Source organism: Geotrypetes seraphini, chromosome 18 (genome assembly GCF_902459505.1).
Source record: "Geotrypetes seraphini chromosome 18, aGeoSer1.1, whole genome shotgun sequence".
Lineage (NCBI taxonomy): Eukaryota > Metazoa > Chordata > Amphibia > Gymnophiona > Dermophiidae > Geotrypetes > Geotrypetes seraphini.
In genome coordinates this window covers 1449191-1466204 of record NC_047101.1, presented here as the reverse complement: position 1 = coordinate 1466204, position 17014 = coordinate 1449191, and the positions used below count along the sequence as shown (strand labels likewise).

At 41.5% G+C, this 17014-nt stretch overlaps 1 protein-coding gene across 3 annotated transcripts in view; it reads left to right on the top strand.

The window, feature by feature from the left end:
• Positions 1-17014, top strand: part of NSD1 (nuclear receptor binding SET domain protein 1) — a 140762-nt gene that overhangs the window by 89548 nt on the left and 34200 nt on the right. For all 3 annotated transcript variants that reach the window (XM_033926853.1, XM_033926851.1, XM_033926852.1), the window contains 3 exons: positions 5461-5601; positions 6662-6785; positions 7500-7700. In XM_033926853.1, the coding sequence (XP_033782744.1) occupies positions 5461-5601; positions 6662-6785; positions 7500-7700 (466 nt within the window). The remainder of the gene's footprint in view (positions 1-5460; positions 5602-6661; positions 6786-7499; positions 7701-17014) is intronic.

Here is a 17014-nt window from a genome sequence, read left to right as displayed (position 1 = left end):
AAAAGCCAGTCTAGTATTATGAGAAGAATGTCTCCTTGCAACAAATCCTGTTTGGTGAGTATCAATAATAAAAGGGAGAGCTTTTGCCAACCTTAAAGCCAATAATTTGGTAATAATTTTCCCATCCACATTTATTAATGAAATCGGCCTGTAGTTTGAAACCAAAGTGAGATCTCTGTTTGGTTTTGGCAAAACAATAACCAAGGAATCTGCTATAGTACCTGAAATACAACTTTTAGTCAGTTGATATTGATATAAATTTAACAAATATGGTAAAAGAGTAATTTGAAATGACTTATAGAATTCTAGAGTATATCCATCACCACATGGAGCGGATCCAGCTCTAAGAGATTTCAATGCTATTTCTAATTCTTTTAGAGATATAGGTTCTTCTAAACTTCCTTTTATATGCTCAGGAATTTTTGGTCCATTAATTAAATTTAAAAATTCTAAACCATCTTGTTCTCTGTTTCTATAAGTCTCAGAAGAATATAGGTCCTTATAGAAAGTAAGAAACTGTTGTAAAATATGCTCATTTTTAGTATGTATTTCACCTTTATCTTTTATTACAATAATTTTTGTTTTCCTTTTTTTTGCTTTAAGATAGTTTGCTAGTAATTTTCCTGCCTTATTTGAATTTCCATAATACTGAGCTTGCTGATAAAACAAATCATTTCTTACAAACTTTGAAGATAATTCATTATACTTGGCTTTAGCTTTTAATAAAATTTGTAGTGTACTCTGTTCCCATCTGCTAATTAATTTATTTTCCAAAACCTTAATTTCTTTTTCCAAATCATAAAATTGTTTTTTTTAAGTTGTTTTCTAATATAAGCCGAATATGAAATATGTCCTCTCATGATTGCTTTTAAAAGCATCCCACAACACCTCAATATTAATATCATCAAAGGTGTTAATTTTAAAAAATTCAATTATTTTTAATTTGAAATCTTCAAGGAATTTTGAATCTGCAATCAAAGTATTATCAAACCTCCAAATCGGCTTAGCATCAACTTGCTCGTCCACTTATAATTCAATCCAAAACACCACCATGATCAGATAAAATGATAGGATCTATGATGGCTTTTATTACTTTCTGAGCTATTTTATTTGAAACAAAAATATAATCAATCCTTGAAAAAGAATTATGAACCTGTGAACAAAAGGAAAATTCCCAATCACCAAAATGAAGAATACGCCATATAGCTATCAAATCACAAGATTGAACCAAATTATCTAAACCTAATGATTTCATAATCCTCCTTGGATTCTTATCCACTATTAGATCCATTACAGCATTGAAATCTCCAGCCACCACTAAATTAGAGGCAGCCAGTGGGAGTAATAATTGTTGTAAAGTCTTTAAAAACCTCCATTTGATTCGTATTTGGAGCGTAAACATTGAACAAATCAAGGGTATTATTTCTCATGCTCATTTTGATATGTACCCACCTTCCTAAGGGGTCCAAAGCAACCATTTGGAAATTCGCTGAACACTTTCTACTAACTAAGATAGCAACCCCCGCTTTTTTCCCAACTGCTGGAGCAAAAAATATTTTAGAGATCCAACCCCCTTCCAGCTTCCTAGATTCAATAATTGACAGATGCGTCTCTTGAATGAAATAAATATCAGCATTTTGCTTTTTAAGGAAATCTAACATTTTCTTCTTTTTAATCATGTGATTAAGACCATTGACATTTAATGAAAAAAGCTTAATCATCATCTAAAATATGGAAATACCTATAATAGTATGCATGCTTAATCAACTTAAAATGACTAGACACCAGCACCTTCATGAAAACGAATAATAGATTAATTAAATAACAAACCCCTTTATTCCCTAAAATCATCTTTATCAATAATATAAAAGAATTCCCACTCCCTAACCCACCCGAACCCTCCCTATAAATGGTTAAACTTGTAACACGCATAGGATATGTAACCCATTTACTCCCCCCACGCAACGTAAACTCCAATCCATTTTCTTATAAAAATGATAACATAAATCAATTCATTAATGCCATAAATATTCATACAACAATTCATTTGTTTCATAAAATAAATAATCATATTATCAATCAAATTCATGTTGACTATATAGATCAATTATACTACATCACAGAGACTTAATACCTCAAATACTAGCATTAGAACTCATTTGATCCCCTTTAACTATATTATTCTTTAAAACAAAAATTTTAAATATCTTCATAATATGCATTCTGTATCTTGTTTAAAAGCTTTTTTTTTTTTTAACAAATATACACCACCCTAACACATTTTAAAATATATCATTAAAATCCCCTCATCCAATTCATTAAAATGAAGACATTAAACACATATTTTATATCCATCCTTATATTCAAATACTTATCATACTTGAGCATAGCACATACAATATTATAGTTGGAAAATCAAATAAGTAATTCATAACTTCCATATTCCAAAATCAGCTAATGAAAGCAGCAATTAATCCTAGAATTATAACTAATAAGGAATAATCGCTGATACCTTCCTAAATCAATCACAACTGACACATCACACATACAGAACAATTAATATCAAAACAAATAAATTCCATATGTCGAGATTATCCTAAAGGAAATAAATACTGTATTTCCTTGTAATCTTGTGACACCAATTGATAAAACCTAAACATGACTGATAGACAATACATTAAGACCAAATAACATACAACATTCAAGACATCACCAACACCATAAAACATGTCACATACACAAAGGAAAGAACAAAGAAAAATAATAAATAGATTTAATCAAATCCTATAACATCTTTGAAATAAAGTAAACTCCATTGGACATCATAAGAACACTATCATGGTGCAGCATATTCCTGTTCATCTTCTTTTGAAATACCTTCAAATAAACATTGGCTCTGAAGTAGCCAAAAAATCTCTCAGTTTTTCAGGATCCTCAAAATAAAGAGATTTATTCCCACTGGATACTCTCATCTTTGCAGGATAGTATAATTCATACTTATATCCTTTTTCTTTCAATTGAGGACGAAGCTGAAGGAACTGCTGTCTTACAGCCACAGTGCTCTTTGCAAAATCCGGCAGGAACAATAATTTGGAGCCTTTATAATTTAAGTTTTTATCTGCCTTTGCTAATTTTAATATTTCAAAGGCTTGTTGAAATCTCAATAGCTTGAAAATAAGAGTTGTTAGCAGATCTTTGAAAAGGAATCCTATGTGCTGTTTCAATCTCTAGGGGGTACTTAGAATTCAGTTGCAATAATTTTGGCAGCAAATTTTCCAGAAACTGAAATGGATTTCCCCCTCCAAATTTTCTGCTAGCCCAATTATTTTTACATTGTTCCTCCTCCTGCGATTTTCATAGTCTACCAGCTGTTTTTGTAAATCTTTAATAACTCTGTTGTCATCTTTAGATTGGGCTGCAGTTATTTCTAACTGCTCCACTCTGTGTTCTAAAACTGCCATTCTCTGGTTAGCAATCTCCATCTGTTTATTTGTATTTAAAACTTCTTCCTTTACCTCTTGAATACTTTCAGCGTTCTTTTGAATCTGCTGTGATATTTTTTTAAGCTCAGCCATAATTTCTTTTTTTTCAATCTCTTCCTCCTCCGGAAGTGGTGTTTTTGAGGGTGTCACATGATCATGTTTCACTCGCTTCGCCGTGCCGGCTGTCACAAAAGCCGCGTCAATTTTCCCTTGCCGCATACTGGCCATCTTCACACAGCCTGCGAACCACCCAAAACCACAATTATGGCGAAAATGGTATTTATAATCTTAAAACTGCTGGCTGGAAAAACAGAGCAACTCGATCACACCTCCATGTTTAGCGCGCTCCAAGCCATGCCCCCTCACTGGTTTCCCTTTGAAAAGTTCTGCTGGGCTGGTGAAGTCCACCACTACTAATTTATTAATTGAAGGGAAGTTTTCAGCCTGTGGTATTTACCCAGTAGCTGTTAAATTACCCAGACAAATTTCTTTGAAAACTGTGCCTGGACGCCACTCCAGTCCATGCTTTCTTTGCCAAACACTTCTACTGCCACTGCATCCATTGCTGGACTGATTCTTAGCAATTTGGATGTGTATTTATTTTCTTTTTTGTAAACTCTACTGTGAAATCTAGTGATTGAAACCTATAGCCCTCAAGATGGTTTCTATGTATGGTAATACCTGGTGATTGACCTATGTTGTTTGCTACTGGTTGCTGTATATGCTGCCACCTAGTGATGGAGAAGTATAGCAATACTTGTTAGCTTGGGACAGTGTTTTATTTATTTATTTTATTCAATTTTCTATACCGTTCTCCCAAGGGAGCTCAGAATGGTTTACATTAATTTATTCAGGTACTCAAACTATATAATTCATGTAAGGGTTAGCTGTGTTTTCACACTTGGTTTCATTTTATTATTGTTTCTGAGCCAATGGAATGTTTAGGTATTTCTCCACTAGCCACCCTTTCCAGCAAAAAAAAAACACAAAACACCACCCAAAAAACACACACACACCTTTACACACTCTTTCTGTATGCTTTCCCCACTTATTAATATAAAATGAATCAGTATAGTTGTATACATGTTTCCAACTGAGACAGCTGCCACTAAAGAAATAAACAGGAAACTACATTACAAAAATATAGATTTATTGGTTAAAAGTGAGTAGTAGCAACACAGATTTAACAAGCAACCAGCCCTTGAAGAAGCCTCATTTCGTGTAGAGCATAAGTCGCTCAGCTTGAGTTAAGCTACTGCTATGTAAAGAAATAGAGTAAAATTGAAAAAAGTACAAAAAGATTAAAGTTCACAAGATGAATTCTAAGGCCTGTTCCTTCTGAGCTCTTGATCTTTTCCTCCTGATTAACTAATGTATTTATTAATGTGTTATAGTACTTTATATATTCAGCAAACAGGTATTATTACTTAGTGTAGAGGGTTCCAATTTAGTCAAGCCATGTATATTGCTGCATTGAGAATATCGACACTTACTAAACAACTATGAACATAAGAATGGGCAATATTAATCACAAATTAGTCCAAATATTGAAGCCCACATAAAGGGGAGAAAGAAAAAAAAATCATTAAGAAAAACTAAAATAATAAGAAAAGGCGATTGTGTTCAGTCAACTGAAAACTTGAATTCCAGCCCACTACAAAAAGAGGAAAAAATTGTCTGTGCCTGCTGAATCAAGGCCACTCAATCCTGCTGTGAAGAACCATTCACCAGGAAGCAGCTAAGAATTAGAATACCCTCTTTTCTCCAAGTTAGACAAACTAAACACTTCTTGTAAAGATTTCTTCAATAATATGTCAGGTGCAAGGACAGAAGTGACAGGAAAGTTAAGAAAACTCAGGTTTCTTGCTTGAGCAGAAGTTTCCAAAGTTCTGAATATATAGTGTATAGAAAAGTTGTCTTTAATTCCAGAAATTTTAGACATCTGTAAGGGCCACAGCTTTTTTTTTTCTTTCCAAAGGGAGAGATGTCAGTTACTGCACATGCAAGCCCCAAGCACATTGCAGAGGAAGGAAATGACCATGATCATGGAGGGGCCTCATCAAAGAAAGTGCAGGTGGAGCGAGGAGGAGGCGCTGCGCTCAAGGAGAATGTTTGTCAGGTAGGAAATCAGAGAGGGCTAAGATTGCTTTTTGGAGATTTTTCTTGAAAAACATATTGTACATGACAGTGGGGATTGTTACACATGCTGGATAACCAGTGCCTTTTTTATATATGCAGTATATTGGTTTTGATCTCACTCCTTAAGCCCCTGGTGTACTCTTAATATTGACCAAGATGTAAAAATTAAACCATGTAGGCACTTGTGTATCTTTATTTATTTATTATTTTATTGCATTCTTTATACAAATACATTCTGGAAATGAGGTTAATACAGTGCCATTAATTTTCATCTAGTACAAATTAAACTGCTGTATTTAGAAGGCTACTTTTAACATTGCTGGCTTTGTATAGCATGAATCGGTTACTCCTCAGGGAATTCTATACAACTTTTGCAACACAGAATTTGCCCAGAATTCCCACATCTGCAGAACATGCAGAATTCTGTGAAGGTGCCGGCATAAAGTCCTCGGTCTCTGTCCCCCTTGCCTGCAGAGATTGCAGGATAAGAAGAGGAGGTAGTGAACTACTATATATTGGGCCACTTTCCTCCTCCCGACTGTTCTGTGAACCACACAAGCCTCTGTACAGTCCCACATTTCACAGAAATAGTCTGGTCTAGGCCAGCAGAGCAGGAGGACATGGCCCAATGTGCAGCAATTCATTTCCTCCTCCTCTTGTGGTGCAGTCTCTGTGGTACAGTCAAGGCTTGAGAGAATAAGCCATGGGAGAGGGTGTGTGGAGATAAAATGAAAGGTTGGAGGCAAGAGGCAGAATGAGAGATGGAGCACTGCATGTAGAAGACTTTGGGGGAAGACAATGAAGAGTCTTGCTGGACATGAAAGAAAGAACTGGGGAGACTTGAGCTTGAAGAGGTGAAAGGAAGAAGACCTTATCCTAAGGGAATTCTGTACAAAAACACTATAAATAATGCAAAATTCTGCAGAATTCCCATAGGAGTAGTTGGTGTATTTGCAGGCTGAGGTGAGAATCCTAAGTGTATGGGTGGGGAGGAGGCCATGAATATGTGATGCAAGTCCTCTGTTTAATCCATCATACAGATTTGTGAGAAGCTGGGGGAGCTGCTGCTTTGTGAGGCTCAGTGCTGTGGGGCTTTTCACCTGCAGTGCATTGGGATGTCTGCAATGCCAAAGGGAAAGTTCATCTGCAAAGAGTGTGCCACAGGTATAGTCTGTGCTTCTATAGCATTCTTTCTCCATTGCCATTGTAGACAACATAGGGAGCTCCCTCCCTCCAAAGTCCCACTTCTCATGCCCTTCGTTTGCCTTTTCTTAAATCAGGAAATCATGATAATACACATAAGACATGCCCAGCTGAATCAGCAGTGGTCCATCTTAGCTCTCACATACATGGTGTGAAGAAATGAGCAGTGTAGGGTCCTGCTGCATCCTTGTTCTTCACTCTTTCTGTCCAGCGACGTGGATTCCTGACTGTTGCAGCACCATATACATCCAAATATTTTCAAATATTTACTGATTTTCTAGCATTCCTATATATTGCTCTATTTTTACCTTCATTACACAAACTATTTTTATCCTGCCAACTTTGACTGCTCAAGCAGTTCTGCAAACTCTTTCTAGGTCAAGTACTAGAGGCGTGCATTCTTTCTTTTACTTGACCAGCAGGGGCAGCCATCTTTCTGCCTTCCATGGATCTGAGCATATGGTCTCAACAGCAGGCCAAGGCTCTGCTGATCTCGAAGAATCCCTCAGATACTGATTCCATCTACAATGCATTGATTGTACCTTTATGACTGCATGTCAGGTACTCCTAGGTACATAATAACTGAAAGCCTTTCAGCCAAAAGACCATTGGTTTGCCTTAATTGGTAGCATTTTGTATGTCCTGTTCATATATTATCCCTTCTGTCTCTGTTAGGTCTCCATACCTGCTTTGTATGCAAGAAGAATGATCTTTTTGTAAAACGCTGCTTGCTTCCTCTGTGTGGAAAGTATTACCATGAAGAATGTGTAAAGAAATATCCACCCACAATGCTTCAGAATAAAGGCTTTCGATGCTCCTTGCACATCTGTATGTCTTGCCATGCTGCTAACCCTGCCAATCCATCTGCATCTAAAGGTAAAGGTATAGTCATAATAGGAGCAGAATTCATCTTTCATTGACATCACTTGGAGAAACTTGCACAGGGTGGGGATTTGGTGGTGTAATTGGATTTGCACTTTTGCTCTTTTTTTTTTTTTTTAAAGCACTTGCATATTAAGGAGGTAATTTTATAAATATTTCCACATGTAAAATTGCAATGGTATTTCTAGTGCAATAGGTGTGTCATTCTGGACCGTCGGGTAATATCCCAGTGCAGAAGGAATTCACTCTAACTTTTGAATCCCTTATATTTCACTAGAGGGCTCTGCTGCCCCATTCAGTTTTTTCCATCTGCACGTGAGCCTTAAGGAATTTTTCTGATCTGCTTAATATTTTTGTCGGTGTTTTTTGGTCTTTTTTTGCAGTCATTTTGCATCATTTTGGTGCTAAGAGCTCCCTTAGTCAAGGGTATAGCTCTGTCTGTGTGGAGAACAAGCAGACTGAGGTCTGTAGCTTGACAGGCTAATCCCTTGTGGCACCTGCTGGCCAGCATGCAGAAGCCTTTTTGTAGCTCAGGGCTGTCTCCCCTTGTTCCTACTGCTTTGCAGAGGCTTAAGCACAGGCTGTTAGGCATCCATAGAGGGCTCAGCAGGGCCTCGCAGGATTCTGGCTGCGTTTCACCTTCATATCTGCGGGGATTGACGGCTCAGTCAGATACCAGTTAGAAGGACATTCAGTTGTGAGGTAGTGATTTCTTCTCCCAGATCCAGCTACCTTTCGGAGTTGAGGCAGGCTGCAGCACATTGCCTGTGAGGAGAAGTGTGGGGGAGGGGGTCTGTAAATTAAATTATAATTTTGAAGGTTTCTTCTTGTTCCCTGATGTTTCCCCACCTCTAAAACCCTAAAATCACTAGTTTTTTTGTGCCAAAATGCTGCCATAGCAGCCATCTTGGATTTCTGAATTTTTTTTTTTTTTCAATGTTCTCCAGAAGCTCCGAATCACCTTGTTTTGCCTCAAAACTGGTAGGGATGGAGTCCTCAGGCTCTTTTGACCCTAATTCAGCCAGGTTTGTGCTGGATGGGCTCCGAAAGAGTGCCCTTGCGCCATATGGCATGCAGCACGTGAAGGGGGGTTGGAGCAGTCAACTTAGCCTCTCCTTTGCTCTCTAGGGCCAAATAACGGGCAGGAAGCCCATTGGTTGGGGCTGTTTTCCTTCGGTACCCCGGAAGGGCGGTTGTCCTAAATGCAGGGGCACAGAGGCTGCGGAGCCCAAGAGACGCAAGCTGAAATCCTTTTCAGCAGTGTTTCTCAACTTCTTAAAGCCAAGCACCCCCTAAGCCTAACAAATACCAACTGAGTACCCCCACCCAAGCTCTAACCCAGATCTGCCCAAGCTCCGCCCCTGCCCCCACCCCCCATAATAATAATACTAATTGTAATGCAGTTTCTTCTATCCATTTTTCATATACACACAATATAATCTTTTTTTTTATTTATAAATTTAATGATTTACAATATCAAATGATACCAAGAATAAAGGTTTCTTACACCAAGTTTTAACAATACTTATACAACACAAACATTCCTTTTCAAGCCCACAACAATGGAGAGACATGCTACTTTCCAACTAACAAAAATAAAATAAAAACTAAGAATTGGTTCTTGATTCATGTGAATCTTGACCTTTCCCTACTATTTGGGACTCTTACATCCTCCAATTTTCTCAGTAATGAATCATTTAAAGCAAAAAAAGAAAACTAATTTCTGTTCTCGAGCTATTAGAAATTGTTGCAATTGAATAGGATCCCAAAATATATATTCAATGTCTTGTAATTTAACAACTACTGTGAAATTGGAATGGATAAGAACCTCTTCAATGTAGACAACAAAACAATAGAATACAGGTTCTGCACGCAATTAGATTGAAATTGAACAAGAGGAAAAGACCTCAGAAGCCTGCACCATCGAGAATATTAAATTCTGTAATGGTTACTCAGCAGGACAGGTTCTCTATCATTGGTCCAATGACAAAGACCAATGATAGAGAACCTGTCCTGCTGAGTAACCATTACAGAATTTAATATTATCCCAGGACAAGCAGGCAGCTATTCTTGACTGATGGGTGACGGCACCGACGGAGCCCCGGTACGGACAATTTTAGAGTGATTGCACTCTAAGAACTTTTTAGAAAGTTCTAGCTCGGCCGCACCGCGCACGCGCGAGTGCCTTCCCGCCCGACAGAGGCGCGCGGTCCCTCAGTTTCTTAGTTTCCGCGGAGCTAAGAAGACGCGTTTTCAACGGCTGTTGAAAATTTTTTCATACTTGCCTTCCCGCTCGCGTAAACGTTTGGCTAATTTGCCTTTTTTCTTTCTTTTATTTTGTTTAAAAAAAAAAAAAAAAAATTCTTTCAATTTTTTCTTCAATTTCGGTTTTCCCCGGCGGGGCCTTCTGCCACCATCGAAGCCTCGGCCTTCGATTTGGCGGAAGCCGTTTTTCCTTTCATGCCCCCTCAACCGGGTTTTAAAAAGTGCCAGCGGTGTGCTAGGCCTATATCTCTCACGGACCCACACAACTGGTGTTTACAGTGTCTGGGTCCTGAGCATCAGGCCTCCTCTTGCACCCGCTGTGCTACTTTGAAAAAACGAACTTTAAAAAATCGCTTAATTCAACAGCGATTGTTGTTCGGTGCCGAGATGTCCGACCCCGTTCCTTCGACTCCGGCTTCGGCACCGATTCAGTCGGCACCCTCGTCTTCGACGCCGCGTGATTCCACACCGGCATCCCAACAGTCAGGTAAGCCGGCTAAGAAGCCTTCCCCGCTGGAACGTCTTCCGGCCTCGAGTGCAGTGAGCCCAATCCTGCCGCCGGTTCGACGCCAGAGGAAGCGCTCCGCCCCTATAGAGGTGAGTCCCTCGACATCGGGCTCCTCATCTCCGGGGCGTCGAGCGGCACCGCAGGTACCGCAGAAGAAAAAAGCGGTACCGGTGCCATCCCTCGATGACCGCATTACGGCCATCCTTCAGGTGCAGCTGAAGGAACAATTAGAACGACTCCTTCCTGCTATCATGACACCGAACCTTCCGGTGCCAGTTCGCACCGAGCCATCGGTACCGGTTGTTGAACAACCTGTATCGGTACCGATTGTGGAACCCGTTTTAACCGCTTCCACTGTTTCGGTACCGCTTCACCTAACCTCATCGGTATCGATGCCAGTCCTTGCACCGGAGCCGAGAGCTCACCATCAATCGGTACAGACTTCGGCACCGGTGCGTCCGATAACTTCTCCGGACACGGTATCGATGAGGTCGGGTAAGTCGATACGCAAAACCCGACACATGCAAACGTCGACACCTGAGTCTCGGGACCATTCTTCCCATGTAAGGGACCCTGATCTGTGGGGAGACTCAGAGGAACCCTTTCTTTCTGAAGGAGAATGTTCCTCAGAGGAGGAGGATTCGGCTGTCCCTGACCCATCCTCCAAACAGGCCACTTCCTCTTTCTCTAGTTTTTTGAAAGAGATGTGTGAGTCCTTGTCCATTCCTTTGGAGGCTGAATCCAAAAAGTCTAAAGCTTTTTTGGATGCCCTTGATTTTGATCAGCCTCCAAAGGAATTTTTGAAACTTCCCCTTCATGACATCCTGAGGGAAACTTTCTATAAGAATTTAGAGACTCCTTTAACTGTCCCAGGGGCCCCACGTAAACTGGATTCTCTATATAAGGTAATTCCCATTCCTGGGTTCGACAAACCTCAACTACCACATGAATCCTTATTTGTCGAATCCACCCTTAAAAAGACTTCAGGAGCCAGTGTATATGCATCTGTCCCTCCTGGCAGAGAAGGAAGGGCCATGGATAAATTTGGTAAGAGGCTCTACCAAAATGCTATGTTAGCTAATAGGGCTAGTAATTATGCTTTTCATTTTTCTTTTTATTTAAAGCATCTCCTTACCACCATGGCTTCTTTCGAGAAATATCTTCCTTCACGAAAGCATTCCGCTTTTCACACATGCTTGTCGTCTCTTCTCCAATTGCGTAAGTTTATGGTGAGATCCATATATGACACTTTTGAACTTACATCCAGAGCGACAGCAATGTCAGTAGCTATGCGTCGTTTGGCCTGGCTTCGGGTATCCGAGCTTGATGTTAACCATCAAGATCGGTTAGCCAATGCCCCATGTCTAGGGGATGAGCTCTTTGGGGATTCCATGGACTCAACCACACAAAAGCTCTCTGCTCATGAGACGCGCTGGGATACCCTGCTCAAAAATAAAAAGAAGCCTCCTCCGCCAAGACCATACAGGCAGCAATCGGCCTATCAACGCCGTTTCACAGCCCGTCCATTGCCTACCACTGCTCAACAACCTAGGCGTCAGAGACAACAGCAACGTCAGCCTCCCAGACAACAGCAACAGCAACAAGCTGTAAAACAACCTCCTCAGCAAAAGTCACAGCCCTTTTGACTTCATTCTCCGCAGTATAGCCAGTATCCCTATTCCTGCTCTCCTGCCTCAACCAATAGGAGGTCGACTTTCTCTGTTCCTCAGCCGGTGGGAAGTAATCACTTCGGACCAATGGGTCCTCAACATCATCCGCCACGGCTACTCTCTCAACTTTCAGACTCTCCCACCTCAAAGCCTGCCAAAAGAGTCTGCTTTGAACAGTCCTCAATCAGCCCTCCTTATTCAGGAGGTCCAATCCCTCCTCCTTCTGAACGCTATAGAGGAAGTTCCTCTAGATCAAAAGGGGCAGGGATTCTACTCCCGCTACTTTCTAGTTCCCAAAAAGACAGGAGATCTCAGACCCATCCTGGATCTTCGCGATCTCAACATTCATCTGGTAAAAGAAAAATTCAAGATGCTTTCTTTAGCCATCCTTTATCCCCTTCTAAATCAAAACGACTGGCTATGCTCCCTCGATCTCAAAGAGGCTTACACTCACATACCGATCAATGTAACCTCAAGACCATATCTCCGATTCATGATCAATCATTGTCATTACCAGTACAAGGTGCTGCCCTTCGGTCTTGCCTCATCTCCAAGGGTATTCACCAAATGTCTCATTGTGGTGGCGGCTTTTCTACGCTCTCACCACCTGCATGTATTTCCTTACCTGGACGATTGGTTGATCAAAGACACTTCTGCCCAAGCGGTCCTTCTGGCCACCAACCAAACCATCCAGTTTCTACAACTTCTGGGATTCGAGATCAATCTACCCAAATCCCATATCATTCCCACTCAGAGACTTCAATTCATTGGAGCGATCCTGGATACACTCCTCATGAGAGCTTTCCTGCCATCCAATCGTCTTCAGACCCTTCAGTCTCTATGTCACCAGGTACTTCCTCTGCCGTCCATCTCAGCAAGGCAAATGATGGTGCTCTTGGGACACATGGCATCCACAGTTCATGTCACACCTCATGCCCGTCTTCACCTGCGCACTCCTCAATGGACCCTTGCGACTCAGTGGTCCCAAGTGTCGGACCCTTGCTCACGACACATATCTGTGACATCATCTCTTCGTCAGTCTCTGCAATGGTGGTTGGTATCCTCAAATCTATCCAGAGGTCTTCTGTTCCATCAGCCTCCTCATCAACTAGTCATCACCACCGACGCCTCTCTGTATGCATGGGGAGCTCACTTGAACGAGTTCCAGACTCAAGGTCTTTGGTCAGCCCAGGAGAGGAAACATCAAATCAATTTCTTGGAACTCAGAGCGATGTTTTACGCCCTCAAGGCCTTCCAACACCTTCTCTTTCCTCAGGTCCTTCTGTTGTGCACAGACAATCAGGTTGCGATGTACTACATCAACAAACAGGGTGGGACAGGCTCTCGCCTTTTATGCCAGGAAGCCCAGAAGATCTGGACTTGGGCCATAGATCATCATCTCTTCCTGAAAGCTATATACATTCAAGGGAAACAGAATTCCTTAGCGGACAAACTCAGCAGAATTCTCCAACCTCACGAGTGGACACTCGATCCTGTAACTCTACAGTCTATCTTCGATCAATGGGGCACTCCTCAGATAGACCTCTTTGCAGCTCCTCACAATCATCAGCTGCCCCTGTTCTGCTCCAGACTTTACTCTCCACACCGTCTAACAGCAGATGCTTTTCTCCTCAACTGGTCGAATCAGTTCCTGTACGCCTTCCCTCCTCTGCCTCTCATGTTGAGAACCTTGTTCAAGCTCAAGAGGGAACGAGCCACCATGATTCTGATTGCTCCGAGGTGGCCCAGGCAACATTGGTTCTCCCTTCTACTTCAACTCAGTTCCAGGGAACCTTTTCTTCTTCCTCTGTTTCCTTCGCTGCTTACGCAACAGCAGGGAACCCTTCTGCATCCCAACCTCCAGTCTCTACACCTGATGGCTTGGTATCTCTCGGGCTGAACTCGACTGATACTCTTTTATCTCAGCCCGTTCGTTCCATTCTGGATGCCTCCAGGAAACCAGCCACTCTACAATGTTACCATCAAAAGTGGACGAGGTTTTCTTCCTGGTGTCTTCTTCATCATCTTGATCCCTCTTCCCTAGCGGTGGAGACGTTGTTGGATTATCTTCTTTCTTTGTCTGATTCTGGCCTGAAGTCCTCTTCCATCAGGGTCCACCTCAGTGCCATTGCAGCTTTTCATGAGCCAGTCCATGGAAAACTTCTTTCAGCTCATCCCCTGGTATCCAGGTTCATGCGTGGGCTTTTCAATGTGAAACCACCTCTTAAAGCCCCTCCGGTTATCTGGGATCTCAATGTGGTTCTTTCAGCTTTAATGAAGCCTCCATTTGAACCTTTAGCTACTTCTCCTTTCAAATTTCTCACTTGGAAGGTACTTTTCCTTATTGCTCTTACCTCTGCCAGGAGAGTCAGTGAGCTTCATGCACTGGTTGCAGATCCACCTTTTACGGTCTTTCATCATGACAAGGTGGTTCTGCGTACACATCCAAAGTTTCTCCCCAAGGTTGTCTCGGAATTTCATCTCAACCAATCCATTGTCCTACCGGTTTTTTTTCCAAAACCTCATTCTCATTCTGGGGAACAAGCTCTGCATACTTTGGATTGTAAAAGGGCTCTTGCTTACTATCTGCAGCGTACGAAACCCCACAGATCAGTTCCCCAACTTTTTCTGTCCTTTGATCCGAACAAATTGGGACGTCCTGTTTCTAAACGCACGTTGTCTAATTGGCTAGCAGCGTGCATTTCTTTCTGTTATGCTCAGACCGGACTGACACTGGAAGGTTCTGTCACGGCCCATCGAGTCAGAGCAATGGCAGCATCTGTAGCTTTCCTCCGTTCCACTCCTATTGAGGAAATCTGCAAAGCTGCTACTTGGTCCTCAGTTCACACTTTTACATCTCATTATTGTCTGGATGCATTCTCCAGAAGGGATGGTCACTTCGGCCAATCTGTATTACAAAATTTGTTTTCTTAATGGCCAACCTTCCCTCCATCCCTCTTTTTGTTAGCTTAGAGGTCACCCATCAGTCAAGAATAGCTGCCTGCTTGTCCTGGGATAAAGCACAGTTACTTACCGTAACAGGTGTTATCCAGGGACAGCAGGCAGATATTCTTGCGTCCCACCCACCTCCCCGGGTTGGCTTCTTAGCTGGCTTATACTAACTGAGGGACCGCGCGCCTCTGTCGGGCGGGAAGGCACTCGCGCGTGCGCGGTGCGGCCGAGCTAGAACTTTCTAAAAAGTTCTTAGAGTGCAATCACTCTAAAATTGTCCGTACCGGGGCTCCGTCGGTGCCGTCACCCATCAGTCAAGAATATCTGCCTGCTGTCCCTGGATAACACCTGTTACGGTAAGTAACTGTGCTTTCTCGATGGTGCAGGCTTCTGAGGTCTTTTCCTCTTGTTCAATTTCAATCTAATTGCGTGCAGAACCTGTATTCTATTGTTTTGTAATTTAACAAGACATTTACATGGAAATTTTAGGTAAAAAGATGCCTCAAGAGCTAAGACTCTTATTCTTAATTTCAGAAATTATTTCCTTCTTAGTTGCGTAGCTCTTGAGACATCAGGAAAAATTCTAACCAAATCTCCACAAAATTTTGTCAACCTATTTTTAAAGTAAAGTTTCATTATTAACATTTTATCTATCTCACTCATGCATGTTATTACCATGGTGGACCTACTCTGAATCACATCCTGAGTATCTTCCAAAAACTCTGTCAGATTTATTTTGCTTGTTACCAGGTGGTCCACCTCCTGGTCGGATTGTATTTTCTTTTGCGGAAAATTATTTATTGGGAAATTCTCCGCATTGGGTAATTCCAGTATTTCTTTGAAAAATTTCCTTAGCAAAATTTCAGGAGATAATAAATGAGTCACTGGGAAATTAACCAAGCGTAGATTCCTCGCGCTATGCATATTTTCCAACATTTCTATTTTAGAATGTAACACCGTAGAATCCTTAACAGCAGATACTGAGACAGCTTGCAATGTATTACTTTGAGTTTCAACCACACTTAATCTTTTATCCAAAGACCTTAAGTTAGAATCCACATTCTCAAACTTTTGAGACACAGAATGTGAATAGTCCAATATTTGTTTCACTGATTCTCTGAGAAACCCTTCAACTCTAGAAATTCCTAAACATAAATCTTTAAGGGTAATATCTTGTTTTTCCACTGCTAGTGGTTGATCCTCTACTACACCTGAAAATTCAAGTGGTTTAGGTATTTCAGTAAAATCTAGTTTCTTTAGCACTCTCCAGACCAGTAGAGGTTAACTTTACGAATGGGTATATATCTAATCATGACCAGCAGGTGGAGACTGAAAACAAAACTTTGGGACAGTATATCCTAGCCCCTCCTCTCTATTTCCCCCAGTCTTCTTTCAGTCTCCAGCAGGTGTTGATGTGATCTGTACCCATCTCTCTTGGTAGGGCTGTTGGAATTTGTTTAGGGGGTTTATTGTCCCTGTTTTTAGCCGGACGGAGCTTGGGCGGACTCTGTTTGGGGGTTCGTCCGACCTCGGGGGTGTCAAACCCGGCGGGTCACGAGCGGGGTCCCTCCCCCCACTTCCTCCACCTCCCCACATTTTTTTAGAGGAGCCTCAGCAGTATCCCTTGCCCCCTAAATCAAGCAAGGCATATTGCTTCGAGAGCCTGTGGAGTCTGTTCTGTAAAAAAAAAAAAAAAATCCTGAGGTAGTGCTGGTCTGAAGGGTTGTTTCCCTTTAAGAAAACTGTATTTTACTGTATTTTTTCATGTAACCAGCACTTTTTTATAGCTAGGTCGCGTATGGAGCAATTGTGCCCTTCTCCGGGGGAGTAGGCCACAATTTTAGTCCAGCCGCGAGGCACTCGCGGCCGGCCTGAACTCGGCGGTTTGGGTCGGTGAGGTGGTGGAGCTCCGT